The sequence below is a fragment of the Nasonia vitripennis genome, chromosome 4 (assembly GCF_009193385.2).
Source record: "Nasonia vitripennis strain AsymCx chromosome 4, Nvit_psr_1.1, whole genome shotgun sequence".
NCBI classification, from domain to species: Eukaryota; Metazoa; Arthropoda; class Insecta; order Hymenoptera; family Pteromalidae; genus Nasonia; species Nasonia vitripennis.
Window position 1 is genome coordinate 17,504,643 of NC_045760.1, and position 23,166 is coordinate 17,527,808.

The 23,166-nt window shown below is 44.6% G+C and overlaps 1 protein-coding gene across 5 annotated transcripts in view; it reads left to right on the forward strand.

Annotated features, from left to right (window-relative positions):
* Positions 1 to 23,166, forward strand: part of LOC100117523 (papilin) — a 100,329-nt gene that overhangs the window by 51,751 nt on the left and 25,412 nt on the right. For all 5 annotated transcript variants that reach the window (XM_031928671.2, XM_031928675.2, XM_031928673.2 and 2 more), the window contains exons 2-4: positions 12,174 to 12,234; positions 19,475 to 19,662; positions 21,075 to 21,135. In XM_031928671.2, the coding sequence (XP_031784531.1) occupies positions 12,174 to 12,234; positions 19,475 to 19,662; positions 21,075 to 21,135 (310 nt within the window). The remainder of the gene's footprint in view (positions 1 to 12,173; positions 12,235 to 19,474; positions 19,663 to 21,074; positions 21,136 to 23,166) is intronic.

The following is a 23,166-nucleotide window of genomic DNA, read 5'->3' on the forward strand; positions in this document are numbered from 1 at the left end:
TTTTTCACATTGAAATCATTTAAGATTTAATGTTTAGAGAGAAGAAATCGTGTCCTCGAGACTTAAACTTCAGTGTCACAGTTTAAATTTTGAAAAAAAAGGTATAAGCACATAAAATGGCGGCTAACACGGGAAAATCGTGACACATGTCCAGAATTTTTTACTTGAGAATGATAGACTTTAGAAAAAAATTTACTGAAGAAAAAGTTCTTAGATTAAATAAAAAAATACGTTGAATATCTATCAGAATTTTTTGAAGATTTCTCGAATTTATTATATTATAGTATAATTTAATATAATTAAATCTATTGAACATACGAGTGTTTGATGGTTGGGGTAGGTATTTAGGTTATTAGCTGGCTTATGGTGTGTCGCTTAATTATTTTAAGAAAAAATTAAGCGATTAACTCGCAGTTCCCTGGGATAGATGAGTTAAACTGCTTGTGATTTGGTAGGGGTGGCTTCTAGGGGTCGCATGGGTTTAGGGGAAGGTGATACAATAATTTCCGCACCTGTAGCTTAAACTTGATGCTTTTTTAAAGAGTTAAAAAAAAATCATGGCTCTACGATTAAAAATGACGCGTGGCTCGAATTTTGTCCATTTTCTCCCACTGTGCGCGGGTGAGAAGAGCAGCAGCAGCGCATAAAAGAGACCACGTATATATGTATATAGGTGTATACGCGCAGACGAGCGGAGATTGATTTGAAAGATTTTCGACTCGTTCCGCTCACGCAGCATGCAGCGCGGTATAAGACGGGGATTTTTTTCGTTTTTCGACGGCCGGGCGACTTTTTTATCACTTTTCGGCGTTGCGAAAGTGTCACCCGCGATATTTTTATGACGCTGTTAAAGCTCGAGGAAGTTATTTATCGTCCGCAATTCTGTAAGTTGCATCGTAAAAAAAATGGTGGCCTATTTTTAATCAAACTAAAACTTTTCCTTCGAAAAAAAATACACGATCCTGCCGTGCGGTATTAAATATCTCTCGATCACAGGATTGATAATCAAGTCGCAGCGAAAACAATTAAAAGTTCAAGCTCCGTTTCTGCAAGCGCATAATATATCGCATTGCTCTGCTGGGCGTGTACTCGTGCACTTGCGTTGGTGGTGTTTTTCTTAAAATGATTTTTGAACTGAAATATCATAAAAACATCAGGTATACACGGCTCACTTCTTGCACTTGTCTGCACCAGAGATGCCAAAGAGAATCCCTTTGAAAGCCGACGCGTCCATTTCAATTAGTATAACGCAGGTACTCCCATAGGTCTAAATCCTGGAGTGCGACCAAGTGACGTAACTTCATACAAAAATTTATCAAGCTGGTTCGCGCAGCTCGTTTCTTTTGATAAACTCTCGAGAGGCAGCGGCGGCGACAGTGAGCGATGCCAGAACGTAATTCGTGGGCCCCGTTGCAGCATTAGCTATATATAGTCTTCGCTCTTGGCTGTCTCTAGGTGCGAGATTGGCTCGTCACAAATTTACGGAGCCTTCACCGCTGTGAATTCTGCGGGCGCGACTCTTTCTCTCTCTCTCTCTCTCTCTCTCTCTCTCTCTCTCTCTCTCTCTCTCTCTCTCTCTCTCTCTCTCTCTCTCTCTCTCTTTCTCAGCGCCACTGGCTTTCGCATTTTTCCTCGTTGCTGAGCGATTCAGGGATAGCGTTTGTCTTAATCACCCCGCGTAGGTGTATCTCGTCTTTGGCACTTGCGCACTTTTTGAGCCCATTTCTCAGAGCAAGTTTCTAGTGAACTTTACTTAGCAGTTGCGGTCGCGGTTTTATCTCTCTGCATATTCTCTGTTACCTCCTTTTTCTTTCCGCACAGGCTTTCTCTCCCTCTCTCGATGAACTCCCTTCTTTCTTTTCGCGCGCATAATTTTGAAAACTCTCTACCAGCGAAGAGATCCCGCAGATTCCCTGATAGCTTTAATGAAAATTCCCTTGAAATTCGGCTTTATTATTCCTAGATCTCACACATTCCCTTGAATAAAGCCTCCCCATCAGCCCTAATTCAATGTACGCTGGTAAAACGTTTACAGCAGTTCTCAGCCTCTTTCTCCGGCTCTTCTCGCTCACTTTCAGTACACGACCCCCGAGCTTGTACACGCCGTTGCTTGTACAGAAATAGTAGAGAATCACAAAGTCAGCAGCAGCAGTAATGCCTAATTTCTGCCACGTCTCTCTGACCCGGCGTATACTTTCACCCGGAGGCGATGACCGAGTCAGGGGGGCAGCAGCCCAGCAGTAGCGATGCGCAGAGAAAGACACGTGACTCAACTCCGAGTAATGAATTGCCCGCGAGATGATAGGGAAGGAAAGCTCGTCGAGATAAAGAAGGAAAGAAAGCTGCCGTCGGAAAAAGACGCGAACTGAATGGATATACATGCCAGAGTCAGAGAGACTGCGAGACTTGATCCACTGTACATCGCGTACACACATACGCGCAGCTGGCAACACACGCGCGAGACTCGAGTAGAACAGCTGCCCGCACGTATATAAGTCTCTATGAGCTGGAACGAGGAATGCTTGGACCGCCCGTGGGAGAGATCAAGTTTGTCGAGAGGAGGGTAGCCGTGTTGCAGTTTCGACTGAATGGGGTGAAGTTTCGCCGAGGAATTCAGCCTGATTAAGGTCATTCTATAAAACTTTGTCGAGACGGTGAATGAGAGTAAGAGCAAAGAACTGTGTGTACATACGTGAGATCTTTGATCTTCCAGGAACGTAAAGTTATTTACGAGACACGTTTTATATAAAATCGTTATCTTGGTAAAATCGAGTATTTTTTGTACTCCCCGCAGGAGTAATAATCACCGCAACTCTCGTTCTGTTCTCTGTAGTTCGAAAAAGAAACAGTTCCTTTCCGCGAGATATTATACATTCTGTCATTCTAATATTACTTTTCTTTACCCTCATCCGTCTCCAGTATAGAGCCTCGACGCCGTGCTTCAGCTACCAGTCACTGTGTGCCTCCATCTCTGAATGCAACTCTGCTCCGCGCAGCCGTCGCGCAAGAAAAACGAAAAACAAGCTCAGCTGCGCAGAGACGTAAAAAAATTCTACCCGAGAAATGGAAGGTTTCATCGAAAAGGGGCAACGAGAACAGGAGGAGAGAGCGAGAGAGAGAGAGAGAGAGAGAGAGAGAGGGGTGGGGAGAAAGATTGGATGTACCCCAAGGTATCCCGCTTCCAGTTTTCTCGACTCGCGAGAAAGCGTCGATTACTCGACGCTTTTGTCTCGAGCATCGAAGTACTGCCTTTTATTTTCTTCTTTTGCTGTCTTTCTCCATCTCAGCTCGTTTTTTCTCATGAAACGACGACGTGCTGTTATCGCAGCTACGCCATATCCTTATTCTTTATCTTGATCATTAAGCACACAGGCTGCCGCTTTGTGATTCACAAGCGATCATATAGCTTTCCACGATATTCCAGGTTTCTTGTTATAAAACGCGAATTTACCTCGCCTTATTTACAGAGACAAATGTAAATGTATTCTCAAAAATACTCTTTATCCATTGAAAAATATCGCGAGGTGTCTGACTCTGCACAGCCTTGTTCTACTTGGGTCATAATTTCATTCGTGTTGCGTAAAATTGTTATTTTTACGTCTATACTGTCTTGAACTCGAGCTCGGAAAATACAAGTCTTACAATGATACAGTTGCAAAAACTTCCCTGCATTTGTATTTCTCGCATAAAGTGCAGAAGCAAACGAGCCATTGCGACACTTATACATACTTACGAAGCATTGACTGTAAAAGCCGGCAACTTGCGTGTACCCTCGCGAGTATAGTCGCGATAAACGACAGGTCCGCGGATTTACGAACCTCGCCGGAGCTGAAGTCTCGTCGACTTTACGCTCTTGAAAACGTATAGCATATAACCCTGTCAGTCTGTCGCGGAAAATCTATGATTAGCTTCAACCGCTAAAGTTCCTGCTGTTATACAGTTGCGCTTTCTTCGTAATTTACAATTCGCATATTTTCCGCAATTAACGAGGAAGCCGCAGCTACTCGCAACTTTCCCGTACTTTCTGTTTCGAATAATACGTCTTAACACACATTACGTTCTTTTGAAACGGAAGGTTTTTTTCTGTATTTTTCCTTTTCACGTGAAAATATTCAATACAGCGAAGTTGAGACAGGAGAACACGATGTCAGAGGGTGTCGAGAGCAAATGCACGCGGTGCATGAACTTGCGTGGAGAAACTATTTGACGCCGCGATAGCAGCGACGGCAGCGGTGCAGCGTCATAATTACACGAACTAAATTATTGACGTTGCCGTAAAGTGTAAAGTTTCCCATCGATATAAAGCTAATCACCAAGCGATACAAATTTTAATGCATATTCCGGTCGGAGCTTTTAGGCTCGCTTTGCGAACTTTGCGTATATATCTATTGAAATATTGGCCAGCACGCACTGCAACAACTATAGAATTAATATCGCCCACTAGAAAACACTTTCAAAACTCAAAATTTCGTCTTTTATGCAGACTCGACGCAGAGATGAATAGCGGCGAAGCTCCTCTGGACAAATTATTCTAGACTTTTGACCAAGTATCTCAAAATTCGCGAGCCAACTTTATACGGCTCTCAATAGTGATGTATGCGCAAGGCAATGAAAAATTTTGATACGCATCCGATCGTGCTGTTTGGGCAGCCTGCGAGATCAGTTATTCCGATCGCGCTTTCATCGAAAAAAAAAAATTGGCAATTCAATCAATAATTCAATTACCCGTTCGCAGCGCTATCAATGCGCAAGACATGCCCTGGCGAGTATACACAATCGATTTCGCGGCGAAGCATGCATCCGGCAATTTAGTGTATACAGCAAACTATCGAATCCGATTATTTCTCAAGTTTATACGGGCTACTCAGCTGTAATTCATCGAAACTCCGATTGTGTGTGTGTGTGTGTGCGCGCGCAGCGCCTCCTCCATACACAGGGACAGCTCTCTTGCGCTGGCTGCATCAGTCGTATACAATGATTGTATCGAGAGATTCGAACGCGAGCAGTGATGCGACTTACGTATATGATCAAAGTCTGAGTCTCTCTCTCTCTCTCTCTCTCTCTCTCTCTCTCTCTCTCTCTCTCTCTCTCTCTCTCTCTCCAACGCTATAGTACACGCGCGCGAGAATCGAAATGAATGTTTGTCTAATAAGAGAGAAACGCCGCTTTCAATTAATACACTACAAGCCCGGCTGGCTGTGTGTATACGCGCGAACCGGTCCGGGTCACAGATTAAAGGATACACATTCAGCAGAGAGCACTAAGGTAGTTTGCTGCGCATAGCGTATAGCTGTATTGATCCGACTGATCGAAAAATCCTGTATTGTCTCCTATTGATTTTTGTGATTGCACGCTTCGGATGCGTCGAATCATATTCCGCAGCTCTTGTGGTTCACTCTAAGCCGCAATAAAAGGGGTTTAAAGTTCAATTAAAAATTCTCACTCTATACAATATAGCAAACAAAAAAAAAAACAAGTAATTGACTTTCAGACTTCCTCAAAAAGCTAAAACGTCTCCTCAAATGCAACGCGCCGTTATTCAGAGCAATATCCATAACCATGGCAGCTAAAGTCAGAGGACGTTTCGCGGCATCTCCCGCTATTTGCGCGAAGCTCTAAAACGCGCTGCATAATTGACTCTAGACTTGCTGCTTTCACAGTATACCTCTATACATCCACATTTTGTACACTCATACGCATACTCTGCTCGGCACTGCAACGGCGCGTAAAACACGAGCAATCACACTACGCGCGCGCGGTAGCGTATACAGTACAGTGGCGCAGCTGCGGCCGCTGTCAAGCCCGCCTGTGGCTAGGTAAATGACCGGCTCTCGCTGTTGCCAAAAAATCCCGCGCTAATGGAGCCGCGTTTTAATATATCCCGTGTGCAACAGCAGTTTCGATATAGCCGGAGCATAGATCCACCCCCGTGCCGAACGTGATTTTCATTAGCCTCTCAGCGCAGTGTGTTTGAGCTGTTGACGTTGCGCGCGCGCTTTAATTTCGCGTGTAATTGTGCCGACCGTCTGCCAACCGAATTTGGTGGCCGACGATGAATACATGCAGCTATAAGCGATGTGCCGCGCTGTACGTATGTAAAGGTATATCTATACCTCGTATGCTGCTGCGCGTACTTCTTTGGCCATGTGTACTAACGAGATTCTTTTGGCAACTCCATGCAGCCATACCCTTTGGATTCCGTTTTCATGAAAGCTCGAAAGCAAGCTTTTCCACGTATAAAGGCTTTGATATGATATTTATAGTTAAATTATTTCAATGAATCATCTTTGATACCGCTTGCACAAATATTCAAACGTTGATGCATTACAGCTTTTACGCTTGTGCATCTATCATTCTGTGATGGGGGTATTCGTAGAACGGAAGATTTAAAAATCGAAAAGACAACTGATACGAGAGAGAGGCAAAAGGCATATATTTAAGAAGAAGCCTCTTCGATCCTCTTGTGAAATATTGCAAGCGAATGAAAAAAACATGTATGTAAAACAACGATTTTGCTGGACAATTTTCGATTACCTTCATAACTTTCGACCAAAATGTTTATTTTCAACTAACCCGAATAGAAGCGACACTTGCGGCGATAACGGTGTTGTTGATTTAAAAGCAAGCGACAATGTTACAGTTTGTAAATTCGAATGCCCGTTCTACTTGAAGTGTTTCGTGCATGCGTTTCGCTATAAATTTACGCTATATACTTAAAATGATACTCGAAAAGTTATACACCGTAACCATTTTCGAAATAATAAAGGACTTTAGAGACGCGCGTAGCTCTAAAAGTAGTTTATTAGCTTAAAATCTATGAATCTCAATATTATGATCAATCAATATCTAAACTTCATTTATGAATTATTACATCGGGAATCAAATGCGTTTAGAATGTTATAACGTGCATTGGTTTGGTTTCATTACCAATGATATAGAAGATAATGTCTATTCAAATTATAATTGTGCTTGGAATCTTATCAGAGAATAAACTATTATATTATATCAACATTGCAAGATAGTGTTTTCTATATTCAATAATTATTTTGATTTAATTAAGCGTACGACGATGGACATTTGTTCTCACAATGGTCTTAAAATGTACGTATTTCATGCGGTGCTTACGCGCTTACTCACGACTCGCTCAATAACGAGCGACAAGGGACAGCTATATAATCAACGTCGACGATTTTCTACTCGAACTTATGAACCTCGAAATCGAGGCTGCAATGTCGCGATGACGGGGGTCGCGAGTATGACTGCAAAGTATTAATGGTGGATAATAGCAGACTTTAGGGCTCGTTAAGTTCTTGATTACAGGCCTTTGTTTTTCGTCGAATAATTCATTATTTGTATTCTGCATTTGATTTTCGGTACTTGTTTTCGGTATTCTGTCCTTCTGCCTTATTTAAAACGTGAATATAATTTGTATCAGCTTGTATTTACTCGTATAGTTAATAATTTATTTATACGCATCATTACTATATGTATAATTTAATAATTTTCACCTATAGAATATAAACTGAGGTCAAAAAGGAGCATCCACAAACAGCTTCAAAGGCTGCATTTCATTTCTTGTTCATATTTGACAATTTGCTTCAAGGAACCAAATGTCAAAAAAATGACAATAGTCAATATTCAATTTAACCACGTCATTTCAATTTCCAGTGCGATCAATATCTGAAAAAACGTAATGTGTACATTAACTTATAATATACGTTCCGCCATATTCCCAGAAACAATATTCAGGCATATGTCGTTAAAGGGTCATTACGCGGGTATAATGGAAATCGATAATTAATCGATGCACGTACAGCAGGTGGGTGTGAAAGCTTTGGTTAGATACGCTATAATTGACTCTTGAATATTTATAATTAAGGGATTAGCCTACAGCGCCGCTGCGCATACGTACGATCTTCCATAAAAGTGCAGCAGTTCCACGTGTTACTCAAATGGATTTCACTTAATTAGTCTTTAAATCGTAAACGCGCGCATGCAATTTAATTTTGTCATCATAAGAACAAGGTATATTTAAAGAAAGTTAATTTTACGTGATCTTAATTCCTTTCTTGAGATTTGATCCTTCGATTACGGTAAATCTGCAAAGAATGGCATGCAGTTATTATATATACTTTCTTGCCAACATTCGGCGAACGAGGTCAGCAGATGAAGCACACGTTGATTGCCCTGGGTCTAATTAATAATCGATAAATCAATTATAAAATTATCGAATCATGCTCCGTTATAAGTTTAGTGTGGGTAGCTTAATATACTGCATGGTTTCCTAATCGAGACTATCGCAGGTACGATGAAAATCAATTAAAAGTGAATTTTTGCACGTTGCACACCTACCTACTTTTATTGAAATTTAATAATTTAATGCCACTTTGTTGATTAGAGCCTTTTTTAGCTGCCTAAAGTTATCCAATGCAACTTGAGCGTGATTTTTAGCAATACATATACCTTTGATAAAAGTAGTCAATTAAAGACAGAAAAAGTAAAAGGTGCGCGTGTACAGATAGTCGAGAAAGCACTTAGAAAATGGCTTTAAACTGGCGATGAAGATTTCATGTCAATTTGCCGGAAAGCTGATTGCATTTCCCAGCGGCAGGTGCCGAGGGAAATTATAGGAAAAATGTCCTTCTGCCTCCATCCTCCCCCTTCTTTCCTCCGTTTTACCTCTCTTCATCCGCACTTCTATACCAAGCCTGCAGCTTTCCTCCCGCGGGTAAAGAGTGTCGGCGCCGCGGCTGCTTTTTACTTTACAATTGCATAATTAAGCGTCGTTTCTCGCGCAAAGTGCAGCGCGCTCCTCTCGGCGGTGGCGAGCGATTTGCAAAATTGCGGAGTAGGCTCGACTCGTTATGTCGTTTGTCATGCCCCACGGAGGCGAAAGTTCTCACACTCCCGACAGTACACCACTACTCTGGCATCATGACACACTCGCAGAGCTCTCTATGCAACCACACTCGCAACTCTTGCATGCGATTGCGCTGCCTTTTTATTCTTCCGACGAACGACGATTCTTTCGAGTTTTGCATCGCGCTAATTTAATACGCAGAAATCACGTCTTTATATTTTTTAGGTTTTAGGCTTAGCATCCGGTGAAAGAAAGACTAATGATCCATTCAGCGCACTGCACATATACGTATCAAGAGGCCTGCGACGCATCGAACGCCCGCCGCGCGCGCTATTCCGAATTTTCAAATTCGACAGAGTCAAAGCGTATAGGTATACCCATACGCGGCGACACGATCCCCGGCATGTACCGGTGTGCCCACCTCCAGCTGGATGTACACAGAGAAAGCAGAGCGCGCGCGGGTGCGATGGGATTTACATATTCATGTTTCGGCTCTGCGCGAACTTCTCTCCATAGCCCCCCGACGTCAGCATCGGCGATTGCCGCTATATACTGAGTTTATCGAACAACAGCGGCAGCGCGAGCGCGGGAGGAGGGGGAGTATTAATAAAGTTTCGGCCCAGGCAAGCTAGCGATTAAATATTCCATAAACAAATGGCCTCGGCGGCGCGCGCCTTCATTTAAACTCGCGCAATAAATTTCAAGAGGTCGAAGTTTTGTAGCCAGCGCGCGAAATTCGGCCCTTCACGGGAGAGTCTACAGCGCTGTGCGCGGGCGGGACGCAATATTTGTATAGGGTATTAAAGCTCATTCTTGCTCGATGGTAGTTAAATGGTATAGTATGCTTTTGTTTGAATAACCCAAGAGTTTTTGGATCGGCTTGGATTTGAATTTCTCGCGAGAGCACGCCGTAACAATTACCGTAATATAATTGGAAGCAGCGACTTACCGATTCGATCGTATGCAATTAACGAGCTCCTAAACAGCGGAAGAAGCTACAGTAATGCAGTCGTATCAAATTTCTTCTCTCGCGAAGTAATCAAATTCATTACTATCCGATTCGTGCGGCGCGCGCGCGGGTCATCAATCAGCCTTTGTTATCTATTCGGCGAGAAATCATTGTACAGCACTGCTCTCGAACTGCAGCCCGACTATTTAGTAAATAGAGTCGCAGGCACTCGCTCTGTCTCTGTCAAGCTCCTCGGGCAAGCTTCCAAGACTCGGAGGCATTTGCAGCATCGCACGCGATGCTGTGGACGCACTTCGGACAATTAATGCGTGATAATATAACTCGATATCGTGGAACTATTGAAGCTGTATGAGGACCTTGTCCTATAATATCTTGCGGTCATTACTGTCAACCGGGCGCTAAAATTATTTTCAATCATTCAAAAAAATCGATAATCAGTGCAATGTAAAAGTACTTTTCGATTGAATACGAAAAGCATTATACAGAATTAGAAGTCGTAAATAAATTCTCAGCAGCTAGTTCAGTAATTAAATTAAACGTCGATCTGCTGATCTTTCTGTAGGCAACGTGCATCAGACATTGTCGAGTGTGACATCTCCGTTCAATCTCTTTCAATGGAATTTCGTGAAAAAGTGATACTTCAGCATTGTCTGTTCTTGCAAGCCTCCAATACGCAACCCGCACGAACATCATTTCTTTGTCGATCACAAATCGTTAGAAACAGTTTTTTGAAAAAAAGCAAAAGTTAAAAGAGTTAAAAGTTACGTTAATACGGCGCTGATGTATCTTTCTCTTAGTTTTAGAGGTATTGGAAAAATTTGTAAGTTCACACAAAGAAAATATGCAATAAAAAATGAAAATCGCATGAAATCATCTGTCACATTGATCATATTACGCAGGACAAACTCTCTCTCTCTCTCTCTCTCTCTCTCTCTCTCTCTCTCTCTCTCTCTCGCTCTCTCTCACACACACACACACACACACACAACAACAACAGTTGGAATATCAAATCAATCGTCATAAATTGATTCGTGTTTTATAATTGCCAGTAAATAAAGCTCGCGATCGATCAGAAAGAAGAAAAAAGGCAGCGTTAATTAAAAAATTCTCTCCGTGACACAGCGCGACACCGTTCTGCAGTAGTCAGTTCAAGGCAGGTGTATCAAATCCACTTATCCGCCAACGCGATCGCGGCCTTCTGCTGATGAGCTTTCGCAACGACAATATAACAGCAGCAATACAGCAGCGCAGCAGTATTATAGGTACATAGATCCGCAAGATCAGCGTATCGGTCAGCGTCGCGCGCATTATATAGACCGCCGGCCGTCTCGTGAAAGGAGACTGGACCAGACATAATAAGACGACGAGCGCGCAAAGGAGCGTAGCCCGCAGGCATCTTTGCAGCGTCCTCTGCTCTTCCCTCTCACCCCACGAGCGTTGCTTTATCGGTCTCAACCGAAGCCTGGGTCAACGTTATTACGGCGATAAGGGCCGCCGAGACGAAGACTTCCAGCCGCAAACTTCCTCCCTTCCTCCCATCTTACACATAGCTTCTATGACGTATATTATATATAACGCGGCTTTTCCAAAATGATTTTGCGGGCGCGCTTGCGATGAAGCCTTGGATGGGTCGAGCATTATCTTGGAGCGCTCCGCAGAGTGTTATTACAATGATAAGATGCGGACACTTCTCGCGCGCGTGTATATAAAGCCAAGTGGGAAAAGGAGAGGGCTTGAAACTTGATATTTTTTGTTTTTATTAGCGATATGAATATAATATGCGTTATCGCGAGCGGATCTCTCTCTCTCTCCGCGCGCGTTTTAAGAGAAACGTTTCGCATATCTCGAGATGCGGATTTAATAGCCCCCCGCACTCGTCTGGAACGCGATCACCAATTATGCAGATTTACGTTATTACTCATTACGTAATTCAATCCTGTGTTTTACGTGCATAATTTGCACATCGATCCGCATATTTTATATTTTCAATGCCTCATCAAATATGCGCATGTATGCATACGTTATTAACACATTATATACGATTTGACTAATACATATATATATATATAAACGTTTGCATTTTCGAGCTTGCCAAAATGGAAACCGATCTTTTCCGTATATAATAAGACTATAGACACAACGAAGCTATAATACAGGTATACAGCTGCAAACGCGGGCGACAATCGGGTGCAAATTGCCCCTCGGCGCGGCTGCAAGATGCACGCGAGCCTGAATTAGGCGCGATTGCTGCGACTGCAGTCTCTACGACGGCGCAAGCTGTAGCGGCCGCGTATACATACAGTCGAGCCAAAGCTAAACAGTTGACATTCGTGATTGTTTCAGGTCGCTGCTGGTGCTCCTCATCCTGGTGTCCTCGCACGTGACAGATACCCAGGCACGATACGTAAGTACTATACTCAGCTAGCTCTCTCACTCCGGCCAAGCCGCGGGCGCCAGCCGTTGACAATGTCAGCCTGATGATGAACAATAGCCTGCAATTATGTCGTCACTTGCAGACTGTGTTTCGCATTAGAGAAGTTCGAATGCGCGCGGAGCACCTCGTGGATTATTGTACGTGCATAGGAAACTCTCCCGCGACTCCCTACTCCTTTCGATCGCAGGGATACCTTATAGGTATATACAGCAATACAGACGGAAAGAGAGAGAACCGCGGAGAGTTATACTCGCGCGAGCTGCTGGCCAAGCTTGGCCAGTGTGGGCGAAGGGATTCGTTGACGGCATTTCTCCTTCGAGCTTTTATTGCTCTCGTCACTCCCCCAGATCACCGCTGCACGTATATTACGCACACACACGGAGTTTATTTGTGTCCTGCGCGCACCTTTTTGCTCCTCTTTCTCTCGAGTCTTTTTTTCGCTGCCAGGACTCGGGCCTGTCATCCGATGAGAAATCGTCCGATTGTTAATGGACGCAGGATTGATGGATTCGAGACGGACAAAGATATGCCTTGCGGACGTGCGTCGATACTAAGGAGTAGTGTTATTCCGATGAATATATGATATAATGCCGATAAAAATCACTTCTGCGACCAACGAGAGCCAAACAAGTGGCGCTTCATACAAATGCGTTATATTTACGAGATGAAAACGCAAACACGATGAATCTCCGTCAGTCGACAATTTAAATTAGCCCGCCCACGCGCATAAATAATTTCAGCGACAAAACATCAGCGCCGCGCTATAAAGCGCACGACATATGCGTGGGCGCCAAATTCCATTGTTTATTTGCCACGTCTCGCGTCTATATACCTGCGCGTGCCGCCTCGTTCTCGCGCTTCGGGTTCATAATATAATCACGCTTTCGCACCTCTGCCGCGCCACGCTGCGCACATACATATACCTATGTATACCTATATATAAACTGCATTCCACAACCATGTGCATGTGTGCAGCAGGTACCTCGGCGACGTGACGGCGACTAAAAATCCCAAAGATACGGTAGTAGCTGCACTCGTTGCGTTTAGGAAAAAGGCACTCGAGAGAGGAAGAGCTACACGCCCCTGATTAAAAAGTTTCCCGCGGGGCGTTATAAGATTTCCTTTTAATTTTTTCGGGCGCTCCAACTGTGCTTTGAGATGACTTTGACTAAACTCGAACGCGTTTCGCTTAATGACCTCGCGCGCGAAAAATAACGCTCTTCCCGCCTGCTTTTCTACAACAAAGCGATAGGTGTTATATACGCTCCAAAGTAATTAGTTTTGTATAAAATTTTAAATAGAGTACACGCGCAAATATATATATACGCCCGCTGCAGCCTGCAGGCACGCGTGGGCAAGTTCGAAAATTGCTTTATACCTATAGATCGCGGTGCCGCCCGGCGCGCGCTCCACTGAAACGATAGCTGAACTTCTGAGGCTGACAGTTTTGTTATTTGTTCGCGGCTCTATGGCTTTCCGAGCGTAAAAACGCAAAAAAACTCTCTTCGAGCGCGCGCGCCGCGGAATTTCTATTTTGAATTTCCGTTACCGGCGTCAACGGAATTGATGAATAAAAAAGAAACAGCGGGATCGTTTAGCATTTGATGCGCGGCAACGGTGTCCGTCAATAATATGGGTAGTAATCGCGGAAGCTGCATGAAACTTTTTTTTACGCGCGGTGTATGTTCAGAAAAAGTTGTCCGCGGAGTCGTTGTGTGTTATACTTATACAGCGCGTTGGACAGCAAATTGATCAGCGTATACATATATACTTAAACATTCTCATTGTATCGTGCGCCGCGCGGGAGAGGCAACATCGCACCATTTGCAGAGAGCCTCGCTCCCAACATTCATCAAGCGAGCAGCGTCCGCACAATCAAACTTTCTCCGGCATAGAGCCCACACCTCGACAAATCGCCCGAGGTGCTGGGATGTATAATCAACAACGTTTAGCCCTGCTTCGACGAAGGCCAAAATATAAGGAGCAGCAAAAAGGCCCGAGAAGTGTCGGAGTTAGAGTAGCACCCCTATACAATATAGGCGCGTCCGGGATAAGCTCTCTCCACTGTATATACCATCCCGAGGCGACGACGGCGGTGGCGGCAGAGTTCTCTCGTGTATAGGAGCCGAGTAATCTCGTTGCGCTTAAAGCCAGTGTACTGAGCAGTGCGAGAACCCGGCGGCTTATATATACACACGAGAGAAATTCTCCAGGGATCGTATTACACGCGAGCGCGTAAGTATGCGCCACCGCTGAGCGCGCGATCTCAGATCGACGGAACCACTTTGCACGCGCGCCCCCACGAGATAATAGGATAAAAGCGTAGGCGGGACATCCTCACTCTCTTAGCTCGGCCGAGCGCGAATTTTTCGCGGGAATCGTGCGCGATGACGGTTATACGCTGCGACTAACGGACGAAGCGAACATCGGGCGTGTGTTTGTTTTGAAACAAAAACGCGCGCTGCTTTGATGAGCGTACGTGCCAGGTAAAAACGAGTACGTGCGTTCGCGTATATTGCTATAGGTCGTTTTTAAGTGATAACCGGAGGGTTGCCGCGCAAAAAGAGAGAAAGAAAGAGAAAAAGAGCTCGCGCGGAAAAACTAATGCCGAGGATGTTGTGTGAATTGATTTGAGTCAGCTGGGAACGCAAGAAAAGTTCCTCGACCCAGTTTTCACTCGCTGTTATTTTTTTTTTGTTTTTTTTTTTTAGAAAAACGATACGAGGTACGAAAAAAGTGACTTGAAAAGTGTTGGAATTATCCAGGATGACGTATAAAAAGGACCATTAAGTTGGAGTATGGAATTTAAGAAGCCTACGCGCTGATAAATTCCAAGCGAACAAATGCAAATAAAAGGTCCGCCCTTCTGGCTCGTCGTCGCGAACGCCTTACGGCTTACACCCTTACTTCGAGCTTTGCTCGGAGAGTAGACTTCTGTTACGACAGCGTGGCTAATCCAACTTAAGTGGTCGTTACGACGCTGTGGAAAGCGGCTGATAGAACGTTTCGGGATTCTTTTTCTTTCGTCTTTATGCTCGAGCTCGCGAACAGCATACGCGTTGCGCGAATAGGCGCGAAAGACCGATTCCGGGTATTAGCTGGACAGGTGCGACTATTATAAGAAGGGATTATTCCCTTATCTCGAAAAAGAAACTACGGTTTTCGCGTAATATTATGACTGGATTTTTATAACGAGAACTCCTCGAGATCGGCGGCGGCACTTGAAAGGTTTTCCGGTTTCGAAATCCACCGATGACAAAAAGAGAAGTGATATACTTATAAATCGGCGTTATAATCAAAACAAACACGGCATTAAGCAGACACATATCTCGGCGGCCGAAGACAAAATTCGTTTAAGAGTCATCGATCCCGCCGGGGATTCCCTTTCCCTTGCACGTACAGCCAGCAGTCTAGATATGTGTTATGGTAATCTGTCGGGACTGGTTTGTGTCATCGGATAGCGCGGCATCAGAGCGACAAAAAGCCCATGCGGCGGATCATCGCGCCGCGTCGTTCTTGAGACGCGGATTACATTTCACAGCGCTTAACGAGGTTGCATTTCATGCCCGATGCTCTCTCGCGGCCGCAAAGTCATTGCCACGCGCGCCGCTGCCGGCGAACGTCACGGCCGAGGATAGCTCACACGCATGAATATTATATGCGTGTTTAGTCGGAATGTTACGCTCGCGTAGCCGCTGCTTGTCCGAGGCATCCCGAACGAAGGGCATTTTTCATCGGTGCCGAGATTTTATTTGCGGATCGATTTCACGCGATAGCATTGGGAACTTCGCTTGCAAAGACGGGATGATGCCATTACTTTTTTATTTCTCGTCGTTGATTAGAATCTCAATGACGATCCTGGGAATCGGTGTCTGCTATTTGTAATTTAGACCGGATGCTTGTACCGTGAACGTTGTTTAACTTTACGATCACTACGCACTTAAATACAGAAATTAATTTTGCAAAAAGCTACTAAGTCGAAGTTAATGTGTGCAGCTCAAAAAATGTGGAGGTCGTCGTGCAATCTTCAGAAGTATTTAAAGTGCTTTAAAAAATCACCTTTTAATTAGCATAAATTAAATGCTCGTGTGTGTGTCGTGCAAAGATGCGAACAAGAAACTGCGACTGGAAAATAGCACAGTCTTGGATGAGCGGGCAAATCAACAATGAAGCCCGAAAAAATGCGTCTTTTTGCAACAGTAAATGCGCGATGCAAGTCATATCAAACGTATAGTTATACGGCAACTTATCTCTGACGCATTACAATGTTCTTGCCTCGAATCACGAGAGATGTTATCTTTGAATCATCTCAAATATTCATGCTCTCATTTTAATTGGAAAGGCTATTTTAAGATAATTTTTATTCCTGCATAATGAGAAAGCCCAGCTATGCGAAGGGGCTCGAGCTACACCAGTCGGTACAGCTATAATAATACGAGACGATGCTTCATAAACGATTCTTGGTAAAAGTCCTTATTTAAAGTAGAGTACTTATATTGGTTACACGCGATACGCGCGCCTTTCTCTTAGTCATCGTTTAAGCAGAAAATTAGTAAATTGATTTACGACCGCGTACATTCTCCATTCCGCGTGTGTGATAATTTTAATTCGACATTTCACACAACAGTAAGATTATTGATACAAGTCGGACACTATTCATCACATTGTAGTTTGCGGTATGTCATTCGGAGCTTTTAATACAGTAGCTGAAGCAGCGTAAATCGATTCGTGTTTTAATCTGCCTGCTTGCATAAACCTCCTGCAAATTAAAATTACAAAGACGGTTTACTTTCGCGCGGAGCAAAAAGAGTGCGCAGCCTCGCTGAAAAACTAATTTTCGCGAGAACATTTCGCCGATATAATGAAAAAATGCCTTTCTCCAAGGGCCTCGAGTAATGCAAACACAAAGAGCCGGCAAACCGGAGAGCTGCAATCTCCTTTGTGCATGGTTCACGCATCCCACTATACGAGTACGTTTTAAAGGGGCGAGCTGCAGAAAAAACAGCGACGCTCGCGCGCTATGTTGACGCGGTTCTCTCGGATGCGCGAAAACTCCCGCGGTCGTAATAATTGCAATTCAGCATTTCTCGTCCGCGTAAAGCAGTAAGTATATGGCGGTGGACGCATATCGCGCGGCGTATTGTATAATAGACTCGGAGTAAAAAGTGGAAGATGGACTCTCTCTCTCTCTCTCTGTCTCTCTCTCTCTCTCTCTCTCTCTCTCTCTGTCTCTCTCTCTCTCTCTCTCTCTCTCTCTCTCTCTCTCTCTCTCTCTCTTTACAGGCCGAAGTGTCACATGTGCCGTCGCGCGAGGAAAAACGTGGAAAAAGGAGTCGCGCGTGGTGTGCTGCGGCTCAAATGAAAGTGGGCGCGGGAAATGCACGCGTCTGTATGTGCGTCGAACTGCATGTGCTCTCCCACGCTCGATAAAAATCACCGGGCACAGCTGTTGTCGACCAACGCGGACAGTTTTCTAGGAGCTATGCGTGGCGCGTATTTACATGCCGCTGGGTCGGGTGCTTCTTTTTTCTCTTTCTCTCTCGGTGGTGATGGGTCGTTGAACGATTAAAGATGAGCCGGAATATGGAAGTTCGAGGAAGTAAGCCCCTGTGCTTGTATGTCTATATTATGTCAATACGATTGATGTTAATGAAAGCTATTTAACGAATCATCATAATCGGTTACAGTTTTAAATGATTAATTCTGAAATAGTGCTTGCGGTTGAGAGTGTATACGCAATCGAGTGTGTAAGCGCGCGCATACTGCTGCTGCAAAAAGTCGGCGGATGAGCGAGCGCTCGTATAATGCGCACACCCACCTTTCTCTAATTGCATTTGAAACCGCGCGAGGACGTTTGCGCGTGGCTATATAAAAGCCGTATTATACAACCGACTCTGTGTCCTATGCATAATAATATGCTTCTGTATGCGCAAAGAGTTTCTCTCGACTATTATAAGGGAACCGTTAGGTATGAGGTATTAATTTATGAAATAAGCTTCTAATGCGCTAATATGCGATATCTCAAAACAAATCGAAACATACGCTTGCTGTATTATATTACGCGGCAAAATCGAAAACCATGCGGGTGCACCAGCAAATCTCTCGAGCGAATCATACGCAGAGGCTTGTTTTTGACTTTCACGAGAAAAAGCGCCAGCCGCAACGCGCGCTATGCAGCTAACATTCGGCGCGAAAATCGCGCAGCTATATATAGATATTGAGAAGCAGGCGAAACCGGCTGCAGCATTGGTGGGTGATAATTTTATCGGAAACCACATCTTGCGCTCCGTTTCCATCCCTCGCAGGGCGGCCGCGCGAATGCAAACTGCTCTGGACACGTGCCAGAAGGGCCTATCCATTGAAATGTTATACGAGCACTTTGGCCCGAGCCTCCCCCTGATGTCTGTAGGCGTGTATGTACGTATAGTGTTCCATTTGCTCTGAAATTAGTCTCGAGTATGCCTCTGTACGTTCGCGCGCGGTGTTTTAAATCGCAGACGCACTTAACGGCCTCTCTTGATATTCCTCGCATCTAACGAGTACAAAAAAAAGTATAACGATGATCAGAGGTATCGAGAAGCGATTCTTCTGTTGATCATGGTCTCAATAATTAGAGTCGAGTAATGTGACGCACGTGATGTCATTAGTGTGCGTACGCATAACTATAAATATCGACGGCATTTCTTCACTTAAGCGACGAAACAAAGAACACTCAGACGAATTGAATTTGTCACCTACTCACGACAATGACCGTTGCGATGTAGCGCGACGAACAATGGCAGTATAGGCAGCTTGGCTCCGCGGCGCTTGTTAAAATAAAAGCCGAGGGAAATGATTTTCAATGAGAACACGGTGGCAGAGAGAAGCGTAACGGTCGCTCGCAACAATCAGCTGCCTCTCGTGTGCCGTAAAGTCCTATAAGATTTAACCCATCGCAGCCGTAGAACCGACAAACTGATCCTCGCACTCGCGCGAATTAACGCGAAACAACATCCAGCAGTGCGCGGGCAATATAATCACTCGTATCAGCTTGCACAGGCAATAAAGCTCTGGGCGAGCGCGCACGTATCGTAAAACGCGTGCGGAACCGCCGCCCCGACGGTTTCAATATTCAAGCGGCGTGGCGGCGAAGTTGACGAAGCAACGATTAATGCGAATGACCAAATAATAGTCTGGCTAATCGAGGAAATTTCTCACTTTCTTCTTACAGCATCACGTAAAGCTGCGCCACGACAGGCATAGGAGACAGCAAGGCGAGAGTTACGCGCCGCCGAGCCATGTGCTAGACAGCGAGGAGCCCGAGAGGGGCAGCTGGGGACCCTGGTCGCATCCAAGTGCTTGCTCGAGGACTTGCGGCGGTGGCGTTGCCAGCCAGACCCGAGAGTGCCTCGACCGAGAGTGAGTTTTTACATTGTATTGTACAATAGCAAGCATGTGCATCGTGTGTATTCTGTATTGTGTACAAATATGTATATACTCTGTAATAATCAGGATAATCAGGTAAGCAGATTACGAACACGTGCGTTATGATACCCATGTTCGGATTTTTCGCGTAAATTCGATGTTTAATAAAATTAACGACGCGATTATATCGGCCTGCAATTGATTCGCGCGTATATTACATGAGCATAGCCGCGTGTGTGCCGACTGCGTATATTATGGTATTTCCCCGCGGGTTGCACTGATATAGGAAAATATATCAAAAGGATTTTTGGACGCGTTATCAGGCTCGGTGGAAAATAAAAAGCTCGGAAAAATTCTGCGAAGCGCGCTCCACCGCACGGCTAAATCGTTATTCGATACTCCCGAATAGCCTAGTACTCGGTATTCCGCAGTAGATTCGCCCGGGCACGTGCGCGCACGTTGATTTGTCGATACCCGCGCGAGCAAACAATATCCAATATACCCGCGAATAAGTTTGCGCATTACTCTGCATATCAGGCGGGATCGACGACAGAGTCGTCGACGAATCGCTCCCCTCCGACCCACATTCGAGAGAGTCGTTGCTCGCAGATTTGAATAGCTATGTGTATAGCACGCATCCTTTTGTCAAAACAGTAGTAGATGTAGAAGTTCATCACAGCGCGACACGACGAGCTGGTATGAAAATAATAAAAAAGACTTCGTCCCAACCGGTGCAGCAGCGGTCCTCCGTTAATTTTTTTGGAAAAATGCTCTAATTGAACGGAAGCCCTGGGGACAGCTCGTGTTTACCCTGCACGCCAGAGAGACGGTTAGCGTATTTTTTCGTCGGATCCCCTGCAGTTCCGGTGGGAAAAACACTAGAGCGCGCAGTTGTTCCACTTTTACCGCATATACGCGCGCGCGTGCTTGTACGGGAGAGAATAGAGAGAAGAAAAGCGTTAAGCGCCTCGACGACGTGTTTAGACGCGGTGTGACAACGCGAGTGCATTTAACGATTTAACCGGCCGTAAACCCGATTATAGAGACACTCGAGGGTAAAGGCTATATACTACGCCCGCATAGATACGTCTGTTTGCGAAAAAGCCGAATAGTCGCTTCCGATCGTAATCAAAACCGGAGGGAAGTATATGTGTGTGTGAGTGTGCGCTGGAATAATTGAACTGCGAGCGATTTGCGGTTCACGATCTTTCGCGATCGATGTAATTTTTTTCGGAGCCGGGGCTTGGCGCAAAGTGCATCGACTTACACAGAGCAAAACGAATTTAAACTCAGTTTTAAAGTGAATTAGATCATTAAAAGTTGCTTTTCGAGTGCATCGTACATTTTTCTCATCTCCACGTTTGCGGGCTCGACACGTTTAAGAGCTATATACTTTTATGTTTCAGTGACTACAATAACGACAGATGTACCGGCGCGAGGAAGAGATTCTTCTCCTGCAATATCCAGGTGAGTTTATTATATCCTATATAAACGAAAGTTTTTAAAAGCTTTTATCAGAGCCATAGCCATATACGTATACCAAGCTCGCGTATAACGTTGAGCCTTGATTAAAAAATTCTTTTTCAATTTTCTTCGGACATATATGACTGATTCTTGGAATTATTTCAATTTTCATCCTACAAAAGCCTCCCTCGTGAAATTCAAAAACGCGGTTCTCGCGAAAAGCCAGCCCTCATTCATCTGGAATATATATCTCGGAAATTGAAATCCAGCGAATATTTAACAGCTGCAATTAATACTACACGAACCAGCCGCACACAATTTTACTTTTCATCCACAGTCGCTCAACGCTCATAAAAAGCCCATCGATATTTATACCTTCCTAGACACACCTCCCTCCTCTCTCCTCCTATGTATGCGCTTACGAGCAGAAAAAAAGAATCCTCATCCCACTGCCGATCTTTATGACCGTCGAGAGCTGCGCACCTCCTTATCCTCAGAGCGCGGAGGTAAAAGGCCATCAGGCTCGAACTTTTTTACAATAGCACTCTTCCTTCCCTCGCGTTCTCGCGAAAACGAATTAAATCCAGCGCTGCAGCCGAAGAAACTTCTGCCTAGCTTTCTTCGCCCCACGTCTATAGGTATATAAATACACGAGTATATATGACAAACTTATATATCCGTGAACGTCGGTACAGTGACCCGGTGCACCGCGAGCAGCTGTATATGTAGAGCTTCTCACGAGGCGCGCAAAACGCTCCTGATTTACTCCGGCGGCGCCTTGTTTCTGACGTAAACGCGCTCGCTCGCTTAAAAACGCCCTCGAGAGAGAAAGCTGCCGCTGAGCTTCTTGTGTTCCGCTTCATATTATGAAAAATAAAAACTCGCGCGAGCTTGGAACGCTGGCAGTGGCTTGCCAAGGGAAGCTGAGATTATACCACTGTGAAATATGCAGGTATGGTTTTCGAGGGAAGGTAATTTAATTTACGATCTGCTATATCATGCAGATGGTTTTTCGTGGGTATCTATGTCTGGGTCACAGTGCGACTTATCGTTTTACGAATCGTAAAAATATTGTGAGCATTCAATCGTCTTCGATTATTAATTCATTTTGAAACTTGTCATGATAAAAAATGCACGAATTTCAGAAACGTTTCATGTTTTAGTCAAGAGACGCTCGGTTTGGCGAGCAGTTTCGCGAGCATTGTTTCCCAGATTATTAATTAATATCTAGCATCAAGCGGAGTATTTTTTTAACGATGCTGAATATTTTCTGTGCTTCTTTTGCAAACTTAGATTGTAACGGCTATAGCATTCAAGACCTGCTGGCTGATCTCTTTCACGTGCGAGTCAAAAATATCCTCAACAATCAGCCATCGCACAACTCAGTTCAGCTCTCGGCTGTTTTTTAGGGTAACAAAACATTCATCAGAAGCGTAAAAATCACGTCTCGTGGTCTCGAGCCAGATGCCACGCGAAAAAAAAATCGCGCCGTATAATAACATACACACGCTTAACCCCACCCCGTCGACACGTTCGTAACTTTTATTTCTTTCGCCGCGCGCGGTGCGACTTTTTTCCTCGGTCGCCCTTTCACAGCTACTTTGCCGGTCTTTCGAACACCATATAATATATACACGAGTCGACGATCGGTGACGTCCTCTCACGCTTAATAGAACGCCGCTCTTTGAAGACTGACAAATAGCTGGGTTTCGCCTAGAATTGCCTTCAGACGCGCTTGCATCGCTTTGAGAATGTTAATGAGGACATTTTGTATAAATATCGCGGCAGAATCTACCGTGAATACGCAGCCGATTCGCAGTGAAAGCGGCGACTTGAATTCGCTTGCGCTTAAATTTTAATGAACTTTTAGCTTGAAATAATAATGGATACTTCTATACATATACAGGGCTGCAAGTTTTAATTGCTTGCCCGCGCGCTGTGTACGGTTTTAGAGTTACCGTAATAGCCGTAAAATGTGTCAATTATTTAAAGCAACTATTCATTTTTTGAGCTTTTAAGGTAAGCCGCTTTAAG